This window comes from Thamnophis sirtalis, unplaced genomic scaffold (genome assembly GCF_051295495.1).
Source record: "Thamnophis sirtalis isolate CommonGarterSnake01/CBP01778 unplaced genomic scaffold, rThaSir2_p1.2 scaffold_2, whole genome shotgun sequence".
Taxonomy (NCBI): Eukaryota; Metazoa; Chordata; class Lepidosauria; order Squamata; family Natricidae; genus Thamnophis; species Thamnophis sirtalis.
The window spans coordinates 43553622-43572011 of NW_028261382.1; the positions used below are offsets into that span (position 1 = coordinate 43553622).

Here is an 18390-nt window from a genome sequence, read left to right on the forward strand (position 1 = left end):
TCCATCTGCAATAGACAAGGGCATCGCTGGCGTGGCCCAGCTGTGATTTCCCACAATCCCCCGCCGGCGGCGGCACCTGCCCTCCAGTTCGCGCTGTTCCTTCTCCAGGCCGCGCAGCGCTGCCTTCAGTCCCGCTTGCTCGCTTAGCGTCCTCTCCATCTCGTCCCCTTGCTGTCGGTGTAGCAGCATCAAGCGATCGTGATCCAGGCAGAGTTGCTCGTAGCGTCTCCGCCATCCCTCCGCCTCCAGCCGGAGCGTCTGGACTTCGGCCTCGTGGTGCCCCGACCTCTGCCGGATTTCGGACAGCTGCCGTAGCAGGAGAGGCCGCTGGGGACGTAGGGATAGGAAGGCAGGTCACCAAAGTCAAAGATTTAAGCTTAAAAATCGCAGTGCAGAGCGAAAGAGGCGTCAGCAGCCTCAAATGCAGGCGGTCCTCGGTAGAATGGGGACCAAAATTTTGGTTGCTAAGCAAGGTGGTTGTAACATGAAGATGGGCAGCATATGAATTTCTTTCTTTCTTTCTTTCTTTCTTTCTTTCTTTCTTTCTTTCTTTCTTTCTTTCTTTCCTATCTAGCCATCCATTTAATATCTACATATCTACATCTATCTCTCTATTCTGTCTATTTTATCTCTAATATCTATCTATCTATCTATCTATCTATCTATCTATCTATCTATCTATCTATTTATCTATCTATCTTTTTATCTCTATCAACTATCCTCCCCATCATCTGTCTGTCTGTCTGCCTATTTATCTCTCTCTATTCTGTCTATCACCTATTTTCTCTAATCTCTCTCTCTCTCTCTCTCTCTCTCTCTCTCTCTCTCTCTCTCTCTCTCTCTATATATATATATATATATATATATATATATATATATATACATATATATACATATATATACATATATATACATATATATATCCTATATATATCAACTATCTATCTAACTATCCTCTCCATCATCTCTGTCTATTTATCTCTCTCTATTCTGTCTATCACCTATTTTCTCTAATCTCTCTCTCTCTCTCTCTCTCTCTCTCTCTCTCTCTCTCTCTCTCTCTCTCTCTCTCTCTCTCTCTCTCTCTCTCTCTCTCTCTCTATATATATATATATATATATATATATATATATATATATATATATCCTATATATATCAACTATCTATCTAACTATCCTCTCCATCATCTCTGTCTATTTATCTCTCTCTATTCTGTATATCACCTATTTTCTCTCTAATCAATCTCTCTATCTATCTCTCTATCTATCTCTCTATCTATCTATCTATCTATCTATCTATCTATCTATCTATCTATCTATCTATCTATCTCTATCCTATATATATCAACAATCTATCTATCCTCTCCATCATCTGTCTGTCTATCTATTTATCCTCTATCTCTTTAGTCTATCTATCACCTATCTATCGCTGTTCTGTCATCTGTCTATTCCATCATCTCTCTATCATCTGTCTCTATCCATCCATCCATCCATCCATCCATCCATCCATCCATCCATATCATCTTTCTTTTCTCTCTCCCTCTCTCTCTCCTCCCTCCCTCTCTCTCCTGTCTATCTCTGGGCTGAGTTTATTTATAAATAAATAAATACATTTATTTAAAATCGATTAATTTCTAAAATTTACACGCCACCCCATCTCGCTGTTAGAACTCCCTAGCTTAGCCCTGCTCTCAAATGTGGCCATAAGTCACCGACCACCTCAAATTTATTTACAAGGTCGTTAAACGAGTCACATTCAATCGTACAAGCTTTTCCTCGCTCTGGTTGTTAAGCAAAATATCAGTGCGGTTGTTAAGTGAATTGTGCAGTCCTTAAGCGAATCCAGCTTTCCCCTTCGCATTGAGTTTGCTGGTCTGAACCTCACCTGCGAGGGGCTGTTTTGAGGCTGGGGTCCCCCGTTTCCTTCCTGGCCTTCTGCTTGTTGCCGCGTCAGGCCTGCCAGCACCGTCTGAAGGCTGCTGGCCAGGGACTCCAGTTGGGTCAGGCGTCCGGTGAGCGCCAAATTCTCAGCCTGGAGAACTGCCTCCTGGCAGGAAAGACAATGCAGCGTGCCAAATTTTTGAAAAGCTCTCCTGCCATTTAGGGGAAAGGGTGTTGCAGGGTTTAGATCAGGGTAAGAGCTGGAAGGGACCTTGGAGGTCTTCTAGTCCAACCCCCTGCTCAAGTAGGAGACCCTGTACATACCATTTCGGACAAAAGATTGTCCAATCTCTTCTTGAAAACCCACAGCGATGGAGAAGGAAGGAAGGAAGGAAGGAAGGAGAGAGAAGGGAGAGAAGGATTAGAGGGAAGGGAAGGAAGGGAGTGGGGGAAGGGAGGGAGGGAAAGAAGGAAGAAGAAAGGAAGGAAGGAGAGAAGGGAGGGAGGGAAGGATTAGAGGTAAAGGAAGGAAGGAGAGAGAAGGGAGGGAAGGATTAGAGGGAAGGAAAGAAGAAAGGAAGGAGAGAGAAGGGAGGGAAGAAAGGAAGGAAAAAAGAAAGGAAGGAGAGAGAAGGGAGGGAAGGAAGGATTAGAGGGAAGGGAAAGAAGGGAGGGAGAGGAAGGGAGGGAGGGAAGGAGGGAAGGAAAGAAGAAAGGAAGGAAGGAGATAAGGTAGGGAGGGAAGGATTAGAGGGAAGGGAAGGAAGGAGAGAGAAGGGAGAGAGGAAGTATTAGATGGAAGGGAGGGAAGGAAGGAAGGAAGGAAGGAAGGAAGGAAGGAAGGAAGGAAGGAAGGAAGGAAGGAAGGAAGGAAGGAAGGAAGGAAGGAAGGAAGGAAGGAAGGAAAAAGAATAGCAGAATAGGAGAGTAACACAGTTGGAAGGGACCTTGGAGGTCTTCTAGTCCAACCCCCTGCTCAAGCAGGAGCAAAGCTTCCTTTAACCAGGGTCTCGCTTAGCAGCGAAGGCTCCCTTGTGGTCACAAGTCGAGGACTACCTGTGTTTCCCTGCCGGGCTGAAAGGAACCTACATTTTGGAAGGTCTCACCTGTGTTTGAAGCAGTGGCTCCTTGGGGAGGTGCAGTTCCTCGAACTGCCTGACGAGGGCGCCCTCAGGCCGGCCTTTGCAACTGCAACGGCAACACACACACACACACACACACACACACACACACACACACACACACACACCAAAATTGAGGGTGTGATTGGCCAGCTGGGCTGAAAGTGGATCAAACTCCCTCAGCCACTCCTTTGCCCAGGAATAATCTATTCAGGGTGGATCTAATTAGAGCCGTTTTGTTGACGCTCAACTTTATAAATGTCTAGAAATGCAGATATGGGCTTTGGATGCAGATTTCCCCTTCCCCTCCTCACCCTCCCTCGTTCTCTCCTTTCCTTCCCACTCTTCTTAGCCCTCCCTCCTCCCTTTCCTTCTTCCCTTCCTTCCTTCCTTCCTTCTGTCTTTCCTTCCTCTCTGTTCTCACTCTTCCTTTCCTTTCCCTCTGTCTTTTCTTTCTTTCCTTCCCTCCCTCTGTGTGTCTCTTCCTTTCTTCTTTTCTTTCTCTCTGACTTTTCCTTCCTTCCTTCTCTCCTCCTCTTAGCCTCCCTCCTCTTCTTACCTTCTTTCCTTCCCTCCTTCCTCTCTGTTCTCTCTCTTCCTTTTCTTTCCCTCTGTCTTCCCTTCCCTTCCTTCCTTCTTTCTTCCTCTTCTTAGCCTTCCTCCTCCCTTCTCTTTTTACCTTCCTTCCTTCCTCTGTTCTCTCTCTTCCTTTCCTTTTCCTCTGTCTTTTCATTCCTTCCTTCTTTCCTCCTCTTCTTAGCCTCCCTCCTCTTCTTACCTTCTCTCCTGCCTTCCTCTCTGTTCTCACTCTTCCTTTCCTTTCCCTGTCTTTTCTTTCTTTCCTTCCTTCTCTCCCTCTGTGTGTCTCTTCCTTTCTCTTTCTCTCTTCCTTTCTTTTGTTCTGTCTTTTCCTTCCGTCCTTCCTTCCTTCCTCCTCTTAGCCTCCCTCCTCTTCTTACCTTCCCTCCTTCCTCTCTGTTCTCTCTTCCTTTCCTTTCCCTCTGTCTTCCCTTCCTTCCTTCTTTCCTCCTCTTCTTAGTCTCCCTCCTCCCTTCTCTTTTTACCTTCCTTCCTTCCTCTGTTCTCTCTCTTCCTTTCCTTTCCCTGTCTTTTCTTTCCTCCCTCCCTCCTTCTGATATGGCTGCCCATTTTATGGAATGACAACCCCATCACCCCCAAGCCATAAAACCAGGGCAAACCTCCCCAGACCCCTATATATCCCCATAGAATTTCCCTGCGTCCAACCTCAGCCGCCTCTTCCCCAGCCCCCTCCTTGCCAGCAACTGGCAAACCCCCTCCGGTGATCAGCCCCGCCTAACCTGCTCTCCGTCTCTGGCTGAGGTTTTTGCTGTTCCTCCGGCGGGTGGCCTTGTGGCTCAGCTGCATTGCCTTTGGAGGGCCCAGCCCTTTCTCTCGCCAGCTCCTGCAGCACAATCAGACATCATCCTGTGAGCGAAAGGCCTACCATTTTCTCGTTCAATGACTTACAAATGCGCTGACAAAAGACTCTTTCTCAGAGTTACGACCGTCGCAGCCACACGATTGAAATTCAGACTCATGTTTACGACGGCTGCCGGATCCCCTTTTGCAAACCTCCGTCAACGGGGCAAGCCAGATCCACTTAACGACCATGTTATGACTCACTTACCAACAAGGAAGGAAGATCATTACACGGGGCCAAATTTACTTAAAACCTATCTGGCTTAGCAACAGAAATTTTGGGGGCTCAGTAGTAGTCGCAAGCCGAGGACTAGTGCCCACCAGCTGCCAGCAGAGCTGGCAGCAGAGTCGGACAGTGAGGAGTTTGGGGAAGAGCATGGGCCATGTTCCTAGAGGCTGGGGAAGGCTTGGACGAGGGCTCGGCAGAGAGGGGGCCAAGGCCGTCTGGCAGTTCTCAGCTGCCTTCGGAGCTAGACAGCAGTGAGGCAGAGGAACAGGTGGAGCCTGTTCCCAGTGTGAGCTGCCAGAAGAAAAGAACAGCTCAGAAATCAGGGTCAACTTGGGAGTATAAGGCCACAGGTGGCCGGTGAATGGCCCCTCCCAGAGGACATAAAAGAGGAGGGAAAGGGGAGGGGTCTTTTGCATGAGACAATTGGTTCCTCCTTCGTTCATTTGTTTCAGGAGTGTGAAGATCTGTCCCTGAACCTCAGAGACTCTGTGCTCAGAGTCTTTCCTTGCATTTGGACAATATTTACATGGCAGCTTTCCAAGATAGATAAGGTCTGTGGTCATAAATACTCCTTTGAAAGTCTGTTTGCCAGGCCTTGGCTGAAGGTGAAGGAGAGGAATTCCCGTTCGTTTCATAAAAGGGGTTTTGTCGGGACCAGGAATCTCCCTCCTGCTTTTTTGGGGGGAGCCTACAGTCCCGCTTACCTGCTCCAAAATGCCGGCTGCTTTCTCCTTATCCTCCAGTTGCTTTCTCAAGTTCACGTTCTCCTCTTCCAGCTCCCCGAGACTTTGCAGAACCCCTTGCAGGCTGGCGTGATCTGCGGCCTGCTGGCGTGTTTGAGCCTCCAGGAGGGCCAGCTGGCGTCCCTGCTCAGCCAGCGCCTCCTCTTGCGCCTGAGTTTTAGCCGCCAGCCGCCAGCCGTCCTTCTCCGCTTGCCGCCGGCCGCTCTCGGCCCGGCTCAACGCCTCTTCCAAAGCCCCTTTCTCGACCTCCAGCTGAGCCAAGGTGACCCTGAGCTCTTCCACGCTCCGTTGCAGGTTCCGTAGCTCCTGTTGAGCTTCGGCCAAATCTTCGTCCTTTCGTCGGAGCGTCTGGTCTAACTGGGCGCCCCGAAGACGCTCCTTCTGAAGGCTTTGCTGCGCCTGGTTTAAGTCGACCTCAGCGCGGGTGGCTGCTTCTTGCAAAACCCGCGATCCGGCATTTAACGCCTCCTTCTCCCGCTCTAACGCCTGGATCTCTTCAACCAGGCGCCCGGCCTCCGCGTGCCACCGCTCACATTCCTTCTGGGCTTCGGCGTATGCGCCTTGGATGCCACTCAGCGTCTCCTCAAAGCTCGCGGCACGTCTTGATTCAGCCTCCCGCGCCTGCTCGGCCTCCCGCAGTCGAGCCTGAGCACTGGACAAGGCAGCCTTCATTTCAGTTAACGAAGTCTCCGATTCCTGTTTCGGGGCCTGGCCTTCCTCCCTTTCGGTCTTTCGGTGCGGCGAAATCCCTGGTTTGTGTGCTTGATCATCGAAGTTCTCTTCTTCTGCCTGGCCGGGCCGCCGTTCTGGCTAAGTGAGACAGAAATGAGAGTCAAAATCTGAGCCGCTTCCTCAAACTATATTTCTACTCTGGGCTCAGATTTCTCTTATCTGCCGGCTGTTTTGATTGCAGCTCTTCCTCCTGTCCCTCAAGGTGATTCTCACCATCCATTGCGCCCATTCCCTAATGATAGGACCGGGTCCAACAGCTCCCTCTCTCTTCCATACCAGCCCATCAAGGTTGGCGTCCTTCAGCTCTGCTTCCATCTTCTTTGACCCCAACGCAAGCTGCATCCTACGCCGTTCCCGGTTCTCTTTTTCCACAGCTAGCAATCGATCGGACTCCTTCATCTCATAGTGCAGCAAAAGGGGAACTTCGGGGAAGTCTGCAACCAGGAGGGAGAAAAAAATATACCGTATTTTTCAGAGTATGATACACTTCCCCCCCCTAAAAGAGGGTGAAAATTTGGGGGCATCTTATATACCAAATGTAACCCCGCCCACCCACCGGCCCCCACCCTTTGGCCTCTGCCTCCCAGCAATTTGCTTCCTTGCAGCAAACAGCAAACAGCCTGTTTCAGTTTCAGCTTCAGCACAGCTTGATTAGCACAAGCAGCTGATTGTTGGTCGGATCAGCCTCCCGACCATCAGCTGTTTCAGGCTGCAGGGATTGCCATAGCCTATTGCGTGGCCCATTTTTGGCCTCCGCGTGCCACATTTTCCATACGTTCCAAATCCCTGCTACCTGGAACGGGTGGAAAATGGGGCGTGGAGAGGCTGAAAATGGGGCGTGCAGAAGCAGCAATAGGCTATGACAATCCCCGCAGCCTGAAACAGCTGATCGTCAGGAGGCCGAGCATACCGACAATCAGCTGCTTGTGGTCATCAAGCTGTGCTGAAATTGAAACTGAAACACGCTGTTTACTTCAAGGAGGCAAATTGCTAGGAGGCAGAGACAGATTTTTTTTTTCTTGTCTTCTTCTCCAAAAGCTAGGTGCGTCTTATACTTCGGAGCGTCTTATACGCCAAAAACGCGGCATATATAATTTTTTTGCTTGCAAATGTGTAGGGAAGGAAGGCCGGGTGATCTGGGAGAACTGAATATCGGGACAGGTAAAACTCACCATTTGCAACCAGGTGAGAATACTCAGACCACGATTCTCTCGGCGCATTCTTCAAAGTTTCTCCCAGCTGCTTTTTCAGGAGAAATTCTCCCTCAAAAGCTCCTCCGATTGGTAAGAAAGCTGCTCCCATTCCTGAGGAATTGAAATTTTAACCACGACGTTGAGTCTATCGTTCCCCATTTGGACCAGGAGTCCTCATCTCAAACGATTGAAGCCCCAGAGCTCACCGTAACAGCATTGCCAAAAAGGCATTAAGAGTTGTTAACCTAATCTTGCGAAGCTTCTAACCTTGTACTGCTAACTAAGGCATACAAAGCCTTTGCCAGACCAATCCTCGAATACAGCTCGTCTACCTGGAAATCCACATTGTATATTGGATATTAATACGATTGAGCGGGTCCAGGGGTATTACACGAGAAGAGTATTCTGTCAACTCCTGAGAGAAGAGGGGGGAGTGCATTCCACGCATTCTGTCGGCTAAAGTCGGATCTCAGATTACCGCAGCAAGCTTGGGAGGGGTGCACCTCATTGGTGAATGTGATTTATGAGGGGGAGGAACAGGGGTAAAGTTCAGCGATAACTCAAACAAAGCTTAGATCCGACTGCAAAAAGATCTTGCCAAAAATAAATGCTCCTAATAAATGACTAATTTTGAAGTTTGCTCCGAGGCTCGTGAATCAACTAGGGCATTTTTGGGAAACCTGACATATTCCACTCCTCTGCTCACAACAGAATCCCTTATGCCACCAGGTTTGAAATTTTGGGCTTGGGCAACCTGGGACTACTCCACCTACAGTCTGACCTAAGCGTAGCACACAAAATTGTGTGCTACAACATTGTGTGTCAACAGCTACTTCAGCTTCAACCTCAATAATACGGAGGCAAACAATAAGATTCTTTTTCAACCGCACCTCTTGGATCTGGTTCAAGTGGTTCTGCAGGCGCAGGTTTTCTTTCTCTGCTAGACTCAGGCACTGGTCTCGGGCGTGAACGGCGTCTAGTTCTTCCTCCATCATGGCTTTTGCCTCCAACAAAGCCTTGGTGAAGTCACGCTCCTCCTGAGAATCAAGAGGACCTATTTAAGCCCAGGGGTGGGATTGAAAAATGTTAGCAACCTGTTCTCTGCCCGGTTGCGGAGTGGGCGTGGCCATGGTGGGTGTGGCCTACTCAGCCTCCTGTATCTGAGCCTCCGGGAGGGCGAAAACGGCCCCCTTCCGCTTTGATCTCCGTTTCAAAACCGAAGAGCCAGCGCTGTCCGAAGACGTCTCCGTGGTCATGTGGCTGGCATGACTCAACACCAAAGGCGCACAGAACGTCGTTCCCTTCCCACCAAAGGTGGCTCCTATTTTTCTACTTGCAATTTTTACGCGCTTTCGAACTGCTAGGTTGGCAGAAGCTGGGACAAGTCACGGGAGCTCACTCCGTTACGCGGCGCTGGGGATTCGAACCGCCGAACTGCCAACCTTTCTGACCGACAAGCTCAGCATCTTAGCCACTGAGCCACCGCATCCCTATAGAGACCATTACAGGGGCGGGATTTTGCAAATCTCAAAGTCCCTCTCCCCTCCCTCTTATCTTTATGCGGCAAGAAACTAGGGAGGGTCCCTCCGGAGATATTTCTCACACATCCCTTTTCCTTCTGAGGGCTCAGCCGTCTCTTATCTGTCTCCCGCCTGGTCTGCAGCCCTTCCACCTGTCTCTCAAAGAGTCGTTCTCACATGCCAGACCCAAAGCCAAAATGAAATGGTCACCTTGAGCTGCGCCCGGCATCGTTCCAGAGCTGGTATCCTTTCCCGCAAGGCCGTCAGCTCCGACTGAAGCCGCTCCGCCCGGAACGCCTTCTCTCTCAAGGCATCCAATTCGTCCTGGTACAACCTGGCTTGGCGCACCTCGCCTGCCAACGTGCGGTTCTGGGTAAGAAGGAGCAAACTGGAGATGACGTCATCCCGAGGATGTCATACTTGCCGATGATGTCAGGAGACGCCGGCCGTTCTGACATCGTCTTGGCTCTTTGCAAATTCCAGCCCCATCCTTTTCTTGACCCCATAGATAGCTGAACTGAACTGAACTGAATTGAATTGAATTTATTGCATTTATATGCCGCCCTTTTCCCCAAAGGGGACTGGTCCTTGAAGATACAGTTGGTCTTCAACATATGACCAAAATTGGGCCCAGTATTTCTGTTGCTAAGCAGGACCATTGTTAAGTGAGTTTTGCCCCACTTTGCAACCTTTCTTGTGGCAGTGAAGGAAATTTACAGCCTGAGAAACTAGGGAGGGTCCCTTCTGAGCCTCTTTCTCCATCCATTGTGCAGCCGAGGGCTCAGCTGCCTCTTATCTGCCAGTTGCCTAAAGCTACATTAATAGAATATAGCACATCTGAAAGTAGAAATCTCCCCCTGTCTCCTTTACAGCCTGAGAAACTAGGGAGGGTCCCTTCTGAGCCTCTTTCTCCATCCCTTGTGCAGCCGAGGGCTCAGCTGCCTCTTATCTGCCTGTTGCCTAAAGCTACATTAATAGAATATAGCACATCTGAAAGTAGAAATCTCCCCCTGTCTCCTTTACAGCCTGAGAAACTAGGGAGGGTCCCTTCTGAGCCTCTTTCTCCATCCCTTGTGCAGCTGAGGGCTCAGCTGCCTCTTATCCAATTTTCCCCATGGCTTTTTTTGAGTCTTCTTCATCTCCCAAGGGCTCTTCCTACAAGCCAGGGGTGGGTTGCTGCCGGTTTGGCCCAGTTCGGCTGAGCCGCTAGTGGAATTCGGGCCTGGGTCACAGAACCGGCAGCGACCCAGGCCTGCCACGCCCACAAAATGCTTCCCTCGCTACCGCTTGCTCCCATTTTGGATTTTAGTGATTTAGTGTTCTTCTGCGCATGCGCGAAGAACAATTGACACTGAACAGCGCATAGGCATGTAGTAACACCGACAGCAGCCCTCCCCTGCTACAGACCATTGTTGGGTCCTCCTCAACTTACGAACCAATCATTTAAACCATTTAAGATTCCAAAGTCAGACCAATGACACCTGTGAGGTTTTGTTATAGAGAAAAGCACCTCTTGTTGACTCTTTCGAAGCTGCTGCTCCAAATTCCTGGATTCCTCTTGTTGATCCAGCAGCTCCTCCATCTTCCTCTCCCTGAAACAAGGGACTGGAAAGTCAGGTCTCAGGAAGGGGATGATGGGCGTCGCGGAGAGACAAAAAGGAGATAAAAGAAAGAAGGGAGGGAAGAAGGGAGGAAAGGAATTTGTGAGAAGAAAGGGGAGGGGGAGAAGAGGAAGGAAGGAAAGAAGGAAGGAAAGAAGGAAGGACAGAAGGGAGGAAATTTGTGTGAGAAATTGGAAGGGAGGGAGGAAGAGCAGGAGGGAGGAAGGGAAGGGAAGAAGGGAATTTGTGTGAGAAAAAAGAAAGAAGGAAAAAAGGAAGAAAGAGAAAAGAGAAAGAAAGAGAAAGAAAGAGAAAGAAAAAGGAATTTGTGTGAGTGAGGAAGGAAGGAAGGAAGGAAGGAAGGAAGGAAGGAAGGAAGGAAGGAAGGAAATTTGTATGAGAAATTGGAAGGGAGGGAGGGAATTTGTGTGAGAAAAAGGAAAGAAGGAAAAAAGAAAGAAAGAAAGACAGAAAGAAAGAAAAAAAGGAAAGGAAAAAGAAAAGAAAGAAAGAAAGGAATTTGTGTGAGGAAGGAAGGACATTTGTATGAGAAAAAGAAAAGGAAGAAAGAAAGAAAGAAAGAAAAGAAAGAAATTTGTGTGAGGAAGGAAGGAAGGAAATTTGTGTGAGAAATTGGAAGGGAAGGAGGAAGAGTGGGAGGGAGAGAAGAAGGGAATGTGTGAGAAAAAGGAAAGAAGGAAGGAAGAAATAAAAAGAAAGAAAGAAAGAAAGAAAGAGGAATTTGTGTGAGGAAGGAAGGAAGGAAATTTGTGTGAGAAATTGGAAGGGAAGGAGGAAGAGTGGGAGGGAGAGAAGAAGGGAATGTGTGAGAAAAAGGAAAGAAGGAAGGAAGAAATAAAAAGAAAGAAAGAAAGAAAGAGGAATTTGTGTGAGGAAGGAAGGAAGGAAATTTGTGTGAGAAATTGGAAGGGAGGGAGGAAGAGCAGGAGGGAGGGAAGAAGGGAATGTGTGAGAAAAAGTAAAGAAGGAAGAAAGAAAGAAAAAGGAAGAAAGGAATTTGTGTGAGGAAGGAAATTTGTATGAGAAATTGGAAGGGAAGGAGGGAGGGAAGGGAGGAAGGGATTTGTGTGAGAAAAAGGAAAGAAGGAAGAAAGAAAAAAGAAAAGAAAGGAATGTGTGTGAGGAAGGAAGGGAGGGAGGGAGGAAGAGAAGGAGGGAGGGGAATATTGCAGTGACTTCTGAAACCCTCCACATCCTCAGAGCATCTCCCCTCCCTTCCTCATCCCCATAACTCACAGCTCGGCTTGTAGACGGCGCACATGGGCTTGACGTTCGGCAAGCTGAACCCCCAGGTGGGCGTGGTTGCTCTCCAGCTGGGCCACAGGGGGGGCTCCCTGTTTCCGGGTCAGCTCCCACAGTTGCTGTGCAGGAAGGAAGAATGAAAAAAAAAAGGAGGTGGAAGGTGCAGAGAGGGTCAACCTCACTCGGAGGCACCTTGAAAGGACCACGATGAAGGATGAGAATATTCCCAGGACCTTTTCTCACACAGATAGAGCTCGACTTATGACCACCCATTTAGTGACCATTCAAACTCACAACAGCCTTGAACAAAGGTCCCCTTCCCCTCACTTCTCTTTTCCTTTCCTTTCTTCTATCTTTCTTTCTTCTATCTTTCTTTCTTCTATCTTCCTTTCCTTTTCTTCTTTCCTTCTTTCCCCTTTCCCCTTTCTTTCTTTCCTCCCTCCCTCCCTCCCTCTCTCCCTTTCCCTTCCCTTTCTTCTATCTTCCTTTCTTTTCCTTTCCTTCCCTTCCCACTTCCTTTCCTTTTCTTTAGTCTATCTTCCTTTCCTTTCCATCTTTCCTTTCCTTTCTTCCATCTTTCCCCTTCCTTTCTTCCCTCCCTCTCTCCCTTTCCATCTCCCTTTCTTTTCTTTTCCTTCCATTACTTCTATCTTCCTTTCCTTTCTTCTATCTTCCTTTCCTTCCCTTTCCATCTTTCCTTTCCTTTCTTCCATCTTCCCCCTTCCTTTCCTCCCTCCCTTTCTCCCTTTCTATCTTCCTTTCTTTTCTTTTCCTTTCCTTTCCTTCCATTTCTTCTATCTTCCTTTCCTTTATTCCATCTTCCTTTCCTTTCCATCTTTCCTTTCCTTTCTTCCATCTTTCCCCTTCCTTTCTTCCCTCCCTCTCTCCCTTTCTATCTTCCTTTCTTTTCTTTTCCTTTCCTTTCTTCTATCTTCCTTTCCTTTCTTCTATCTTCCTTCCCTTCCCTTTCCATCTTTCCTTTCCTTTCTTCCATCTTTCCCCTTCCTTTCTTCCCTCCCTCTCTCCCTTTCCATCTCCCTTTCTTTTCTTTTCCTTCCATTACTTCTATCTTCCTTTCCTTTCTTCTATCTTCCTTTCCTTCCCTTTCCATCTTTCCTTTCCTTTCTTCCATCTTCCCCCTTATCTTCCCCCTCCTTTACCTCCCTCCCTTTCTCCCTTTCTATCTTCCTTTCTTTTCTTTTCCTTTCCTTTCCTTCCATTTCTTCTATCTTCCTTTCCTTTATTCCATCTTCCTTCCTTTCCATCTTTCCTTTCCTTTCTTCCATCTTTCCCCTTCCTTTCTTCCCTCCCTCTCTCCCTTCTCATCTTCCTTTCTTTTCTTTTCCTTTCCTTTCTTCTATCTTCTTTCCTTTCTTCTATCTTCCTTCCCTTCCTTTCCATCTTTCCTTTCCTTTCTTCCATCTTCCCCCTTCCTTTCTTCCCGCCCTCTCTCCCTTTCTATCTTCCTTTCCTTTCTTTTCCTTTCCTTTCCTTCCCATCCATTTCTTCTATCTTCCTTTCCTTTATTCCATCTTCCTTTCCTTTCCATCTTTCCTTTCCTTTCTTCCATCTTCCCCCTCCTTTCCTCCTTTCCTCCCTCTCTCCCTTTCCCTTTCCTTTCTTCCATCTTCCCCCTCTTCCTCCCTCCCTCTCTCTTTCCCTTTCCTTTCTTCCATCTTCCCCCTTCCTTTCCTCCTCCCTCTCTCCCTTTCTCTTCCCTTCTATCTTCCTTTCTTTTCCTCTTTCTATTTCCTTCCCTTCCCATCCATTTCTTCTATCTTCCTTTCCTTTCCTTTATTCCATCTTCCTTTCTTCCATCTTCCCCCTTCCTTTCTTCCCTTTCCCTTCCTTCCCTTCTCCTCCCCTTGACAACAGTGGCCAAAAGGTTGTGAAAATCATGCCTGATTCTCTTAACAACCCCCCTCGCTTATCCAATTGTCGTTCTAAGTCGAGGACCCCCTGTAAGACAGAGCTTGTATTCACGATTGTTCTTCTGTCCTGGTCTACCTCACAAGTCTGATGTTGACTGTACCAAAGCTAGGATCTAATCGGATTCCTGCACAGGGTGTCTCTGGGGATCTGAAGATCTTCCCTAGGGGACGAAGGCAGGAGAGGCAACAGTTGTGTCTCTCACCTCCAATCCCGCATCTCGCTCGGCGACCAGCTTTTGAACTCGGGCCCCGAGATCCCACAGGAGCTGTTGCATGCTGGAAGGGTCCATCTCTCTCCACTGCAATCCCAGGACATTTTCCGGTTCCTGGCTCACCTGGGAAGAAAAAGCGAGGAGTTTTTTCTCTCTCTCTCTCTTAGAAACCAATTATTGGCACTTCTGTTTGTTGATGTTGCAAAACCCTGGAAATCTATTTTTATTTCTATGTTCTGTTCTATTCCATTCCATTCCATTCTATTTTCTATATATTCTATTTTCTATTCTATTTTATTTCTATGTTCTGTTCTGTTCTATTCTGTTCTATTCTGTTCTATTCTGTTCTATTCTGTTCTATTCTGTTCTATTCTGTTCTATTCTATTCTGTTCTGTTCTGTTCTATTCTGACAGGTTCTGGAGAACCGCTAACAGAAGTTTTGAGTAGTTCGGAGAACCGGCAAATGCCACCTCTAGCTGTCTCCAGGAGTGGGGTGGGAATGGGGATTTTGCAGTATCCTTCCCCTGCCATGCACATTAAGCCACACCACGTCTTTAATGAAGATGATTACATTTGACAAGTTTAATGAAAAGAAGGACTAGGGGAGACATGGTAGCAGCCTTCCGATATCTCAGGGGTTGCCCCAAAGAAGAGGGAGTCAAGCTATTCTCCAAGGCACCTGAAGGCAGGGCAAGAAGCAATGGGTGGGAACTAAACAAGGAGAGAAGCAACTTAGAACTAAGGAGAAATTTCCTGACAGTCAGAACAATTAATCAGTGGAACAGAAGTTGCCTCCAGAAATTGTGAATGCCCCAACACTGGATGTTTTTAAGAAGATGTTGGATAACCATTCGTCTGAAATGATATCCGTACGTTCTCCTGGTCGAACTAGGGGATGGACTAGAAGACCTCCATCATCGCTTCCAAATATTCTATTCCATTCCATATTCCATTCCATATTCCATTCCATATTCTATTCTATTCTATTCTATTCTATTCTATTCCATTCCTTTCCTTTTCTTTCCATGTTCTATTCTATTCTATTCTATTCCATTCCATTCAATTCCACTCTATTTTCTATATATTCTATTTTTATTCTATTTTATTCTATGTTATGTTCTATTCTATTCTATTCTATTCCATTCCATTCCTTTCCATTCCATTCCATTCCATTCTATTTTCTATATATTCTATTTTCTATTCTATTTTATTCTATGTTCTGTTCTGCTCTGTTCTATTCTATTCTATTCCATTCCGTTCCATTCTATTTTCTATATATTCTATTTTCTATACTATTTTATTCTATGTTCTATTCTATTCCATTCCATTCCATTCTATTTTCCATATATTCTATTTTCTATATATTCTATTTTCTATATATTCTATTTTCTATTCTATTTTATTTCTATGTTCTGTTCTGTTCTGTTCTGTTCTATTCTATTCTATTCTATTCTATTCCATTCCATTCCATTCCATTCTATTTTCTATATATTCTATTTTCTATTCTATTTTATTTCTATGTTCTGTTCTGTTCTATTCTGTTCTATTCTATTCCATTCCGTTCCATTCCATTCTATTTTCTATATATTCTATTTTCTATTCTATTTTATTTCTATGTATTCTATTCTATTCTATTCTATTCTATTCCATTCCATTCCATTCCATTCCATTCCTTTCCTTTCCTTCCTTTCCTTTCCTTTCCTTTCCATTCCATTCCATTCCATTCCATTCCATTTTCTATATATTCCATTTTCTATTCTACTTTATTTCTGTGTTCTGTTCTGTTCTATTCCCTCGGGGCCTGGAACCTCAATTTTCTCTTTTGCATCTCAGCCGTTAATTTTGGCTTTCCAACTGCAGCAAAGTCACTTGGAGCTGCAGGGGAGGAATAATTAACAGGATGCGCAGGGAGAGAGAGCCTGTTTTTCTCCCCTTTTTTGCTGCAGTGAAGAATAGACGATTGTAGGAAGCAACAGTCGATTCACGCTACAATTAACCCAACTGCAGTTTTCCACATTTCGACAATCTTAATTCTTTCCTGTTGAGCTCGCCTGCCTGGAAATCCACACTGTATATCGGACATTAATACAATCGATGAGTCCAGAGGTATTTCACGAGAAGAGTCCTCCATTCCTCTGCTCACAACAGAATCCCTTATGCCACCAGGCTCCAAATTTTGGGCTTGGGCAACCTGGAACTACGCCGATTAAGATCTGACCTAAGTGTAGTACACAAAATTGTCTGCTACAATAGCAGTAGACTTATATACCGCTTTATAGGCCTTTCAGGCCTCTCTAAGCAGTTTACAGAGAGTCAGCATATTGCCCCCAACAATCTGGGTCCTCATTTTACCCACCTCGGAAGGATGGAAGGCTGAGTCAACCCTGAGCCGGTGAGATTTGAACTGCTGAACTGCTGATCTAGCAGTAGCCTGCAGTGCTGCATTTAACCACTGCGCCACCTTGGAACATTGTTATGTCATCATACCTGTACATGTATATAATATTTCGCTTCTATATTTACACACCTTTATACACAGTTCTATATATATTTATATAGATATTGTTTTTTGGCTTAATTAATTTTATTCTTGTTTTGCAGCCATTTGTACCAATGGTTCCAAATTTCATAATATTCCGACTCTATCTTTTAATTTCAGTGTTAATTTGTCCATCTCTGCACAATCCAAACGTTTTTTTTTAATCACTAATTCGTCCTAGGGGGGTATTATTTTGTTTCCAGCATTGGGCAAATGCTATTCTAGCTGTAGTTTTTGTCAATGACGACCGAGTTCAAGTGATGCTCCACATCCTTTATCATCATCATCACCATCATCATCATCATCATCATCATCATCATCATCATCATCATCATCATCATTTGCATTCCATCTCACTCCCGGCAACTCTGGGCAGTTTTACACATTAAAACATTAAAAACCCTTAAGAGCGTGCCAGGCCTTTTCACATCTTTCATAGAGCCGAGGTGGCACTGTGGTTAGAGTGCAGTACTGCAGGCCACTTCAGCTGACTGTTATCTGCAGTTCAGCGGTTCAAATCTCACCGGCTCAAGGTTGACTCAGCCTTCCATCCTTCCGAGGTGGGTGAAATGAGGACCTAGACTGTGGGGGCGATATGCTGACTCTGTAAACCGTTTAGAGAGGGCTGAAAGCCCTATGAAGTCGTATATAAGTCTAACTGCTATTGCTATTGCTATCTCCCCTTGGAGATGGAATATGTACATTTCTTAATTGTCATCATCATTTACCTCTTTGATAGCAGATGCCAAAGTAGCTTGGACACTGATGTCCAGTGACTGGATTCGGCCAATGAACACATCTCGCTGTTCACACTATTGGAAGTTCAAGGGAAAAAGTCAACAACTCGCTTTTAAAATAATAATAATAATAATAATAATAATAATAATAATAATAATAATAATAATAATAATCCGGCGAAACAACTGGCCGCTGTGATACAATTGTGTAATAATAATAACCAGCTACGCATCTACAGATCTAGAAGCAAAATGCAAGAACCTTGTTTCATGAGATTATCTAGGAATCTGGAACTGGGTAGGAGAAAGTCCTTATGCTTGATTGCAGGGAAATAAAGTTTAAAACAATTTTTTGAAACCCACCACTGACACACACACACACACAGAAAGAGAAAGAAAGGAAGAAAGAAAAAAAGAAAGAAAAAGTGAGAGAGAGATGAAAGAAAAAAAGGAAAAAGGGACAGAGAGACAAAAGGAAGGAAAGAGAGAGAGAGAGAGAGAAAGAAAAGAAGAAATAAATAAATAAAAAAGAAAGAAAAAGTGTGAGAGAGAGATGAAAGAAAAAAAAGGAAAAAGGGACAGAGAGACAAAAGGAAGGAAAGAGAGAGAGAGAGAGAGAAAACATATGGCCGGCAAGCCACTCCCACAAAGGAGGCCACACCCACAGAGTAGGTTCAAAAAAAATTTGAAACCCACCCTTGGTTAGTCACAACTCACCTGAACGGCACTTCCTAGCAAGAGCTGCACCAATTTCTTCATCTCCTGGACGGCCTGCGCTGAATCGGGAAAACCAAGATTAAAACCCTCGTTGCGAATATATCTTTTTTTCCCCTCCCTCCTTTTCTCTTCAAATTGCTACCATTTCCCCACACCCAGCAAAATGGGTTTTGCAGCCCAGATTTTAATGAAAAGGAGACCTGTGAGTGTGTGGGGGGGGGTCAGCCTATTTTCCAAAGCACCCGAAGGCAGGACAAGAAGCAATGGGTGGAAACTAATCACGGAGAGAAGCAACTTAGAACTAAGGAGGAATTTCCCGGCAGCGGGAACAATTAAGCAGGGGAACGACTTGCCACCAGAAGCTGTGGGTGCTCCAATATTGGAGGTTTTCAAGAAGAGATTGGACAGCCATTTGTCCAGAAAGGTGTAGGGTCTCCTGTTTGAGCAGGGGGTTGGACTAGAAGACCTCCAAGGTCCCTTCCAGCTGTTATTCTATCTTCTGAGCAGGAGGCTGGACTAGAAGACCTCCAA

The 18390-nt window shown here is 46.1% G+C and overlaps 1 protein-coding gene across 1 annotated transcript in view; it reads right to left on the reverse strand.

Annotated features, from left to right (window-relative positions):
* The window catches only part of CCDC88B (coiled-coil and HOOK domain protein 88B), a 35678-nt gene that overhangs the window by 11647 nt on the left and 5641 nt on the right, over positions 1-18390 (reverse strand). Inside the window, exons 5-18 of the mRNA XM_087703440.1 lie at positions 17860-17918; positions 17134-17217; positions 13857-13988; positions 11717-11841; positions 10369-10450; positions 9069-9227; positions 8229-8375; positions 7613-7670; positions 6422-6579; positions 5375-6223; positions 4321-4424; positions 2970-3068; positions 1885-2092; positions 77-327 (exon numbers count right to left, since the gene is read on the reverse strand). Of these exons, the coding sequence (XP_087559566.1) occupies positions 77-327; positions 1885-2092; positions 2970-3068; positions 4321-4424; positions 5375-6223; positions 6422-6579; positions 7613-7670; positions 8229-8375; positions 9069-9227; positions 10369-10450; positions 11717-11841; positions 13857-13988; positions 17134-17217; positions 17860-17918 (2515 nt within the window). The remainder of the gene's footprint in view (positions 1-76; positions 328-1884; positions 2093-2969; positions 3069-4320; positions 4425-5374; positions 6224-6421; positions 6580-7612; positions 7671-8228; positions 8376-9068; positions 9228-10368; positions 10451-11716; positions 11842-13856; positions 13989-17133; positions 17218-17859; positions 17919-18390) is intronic.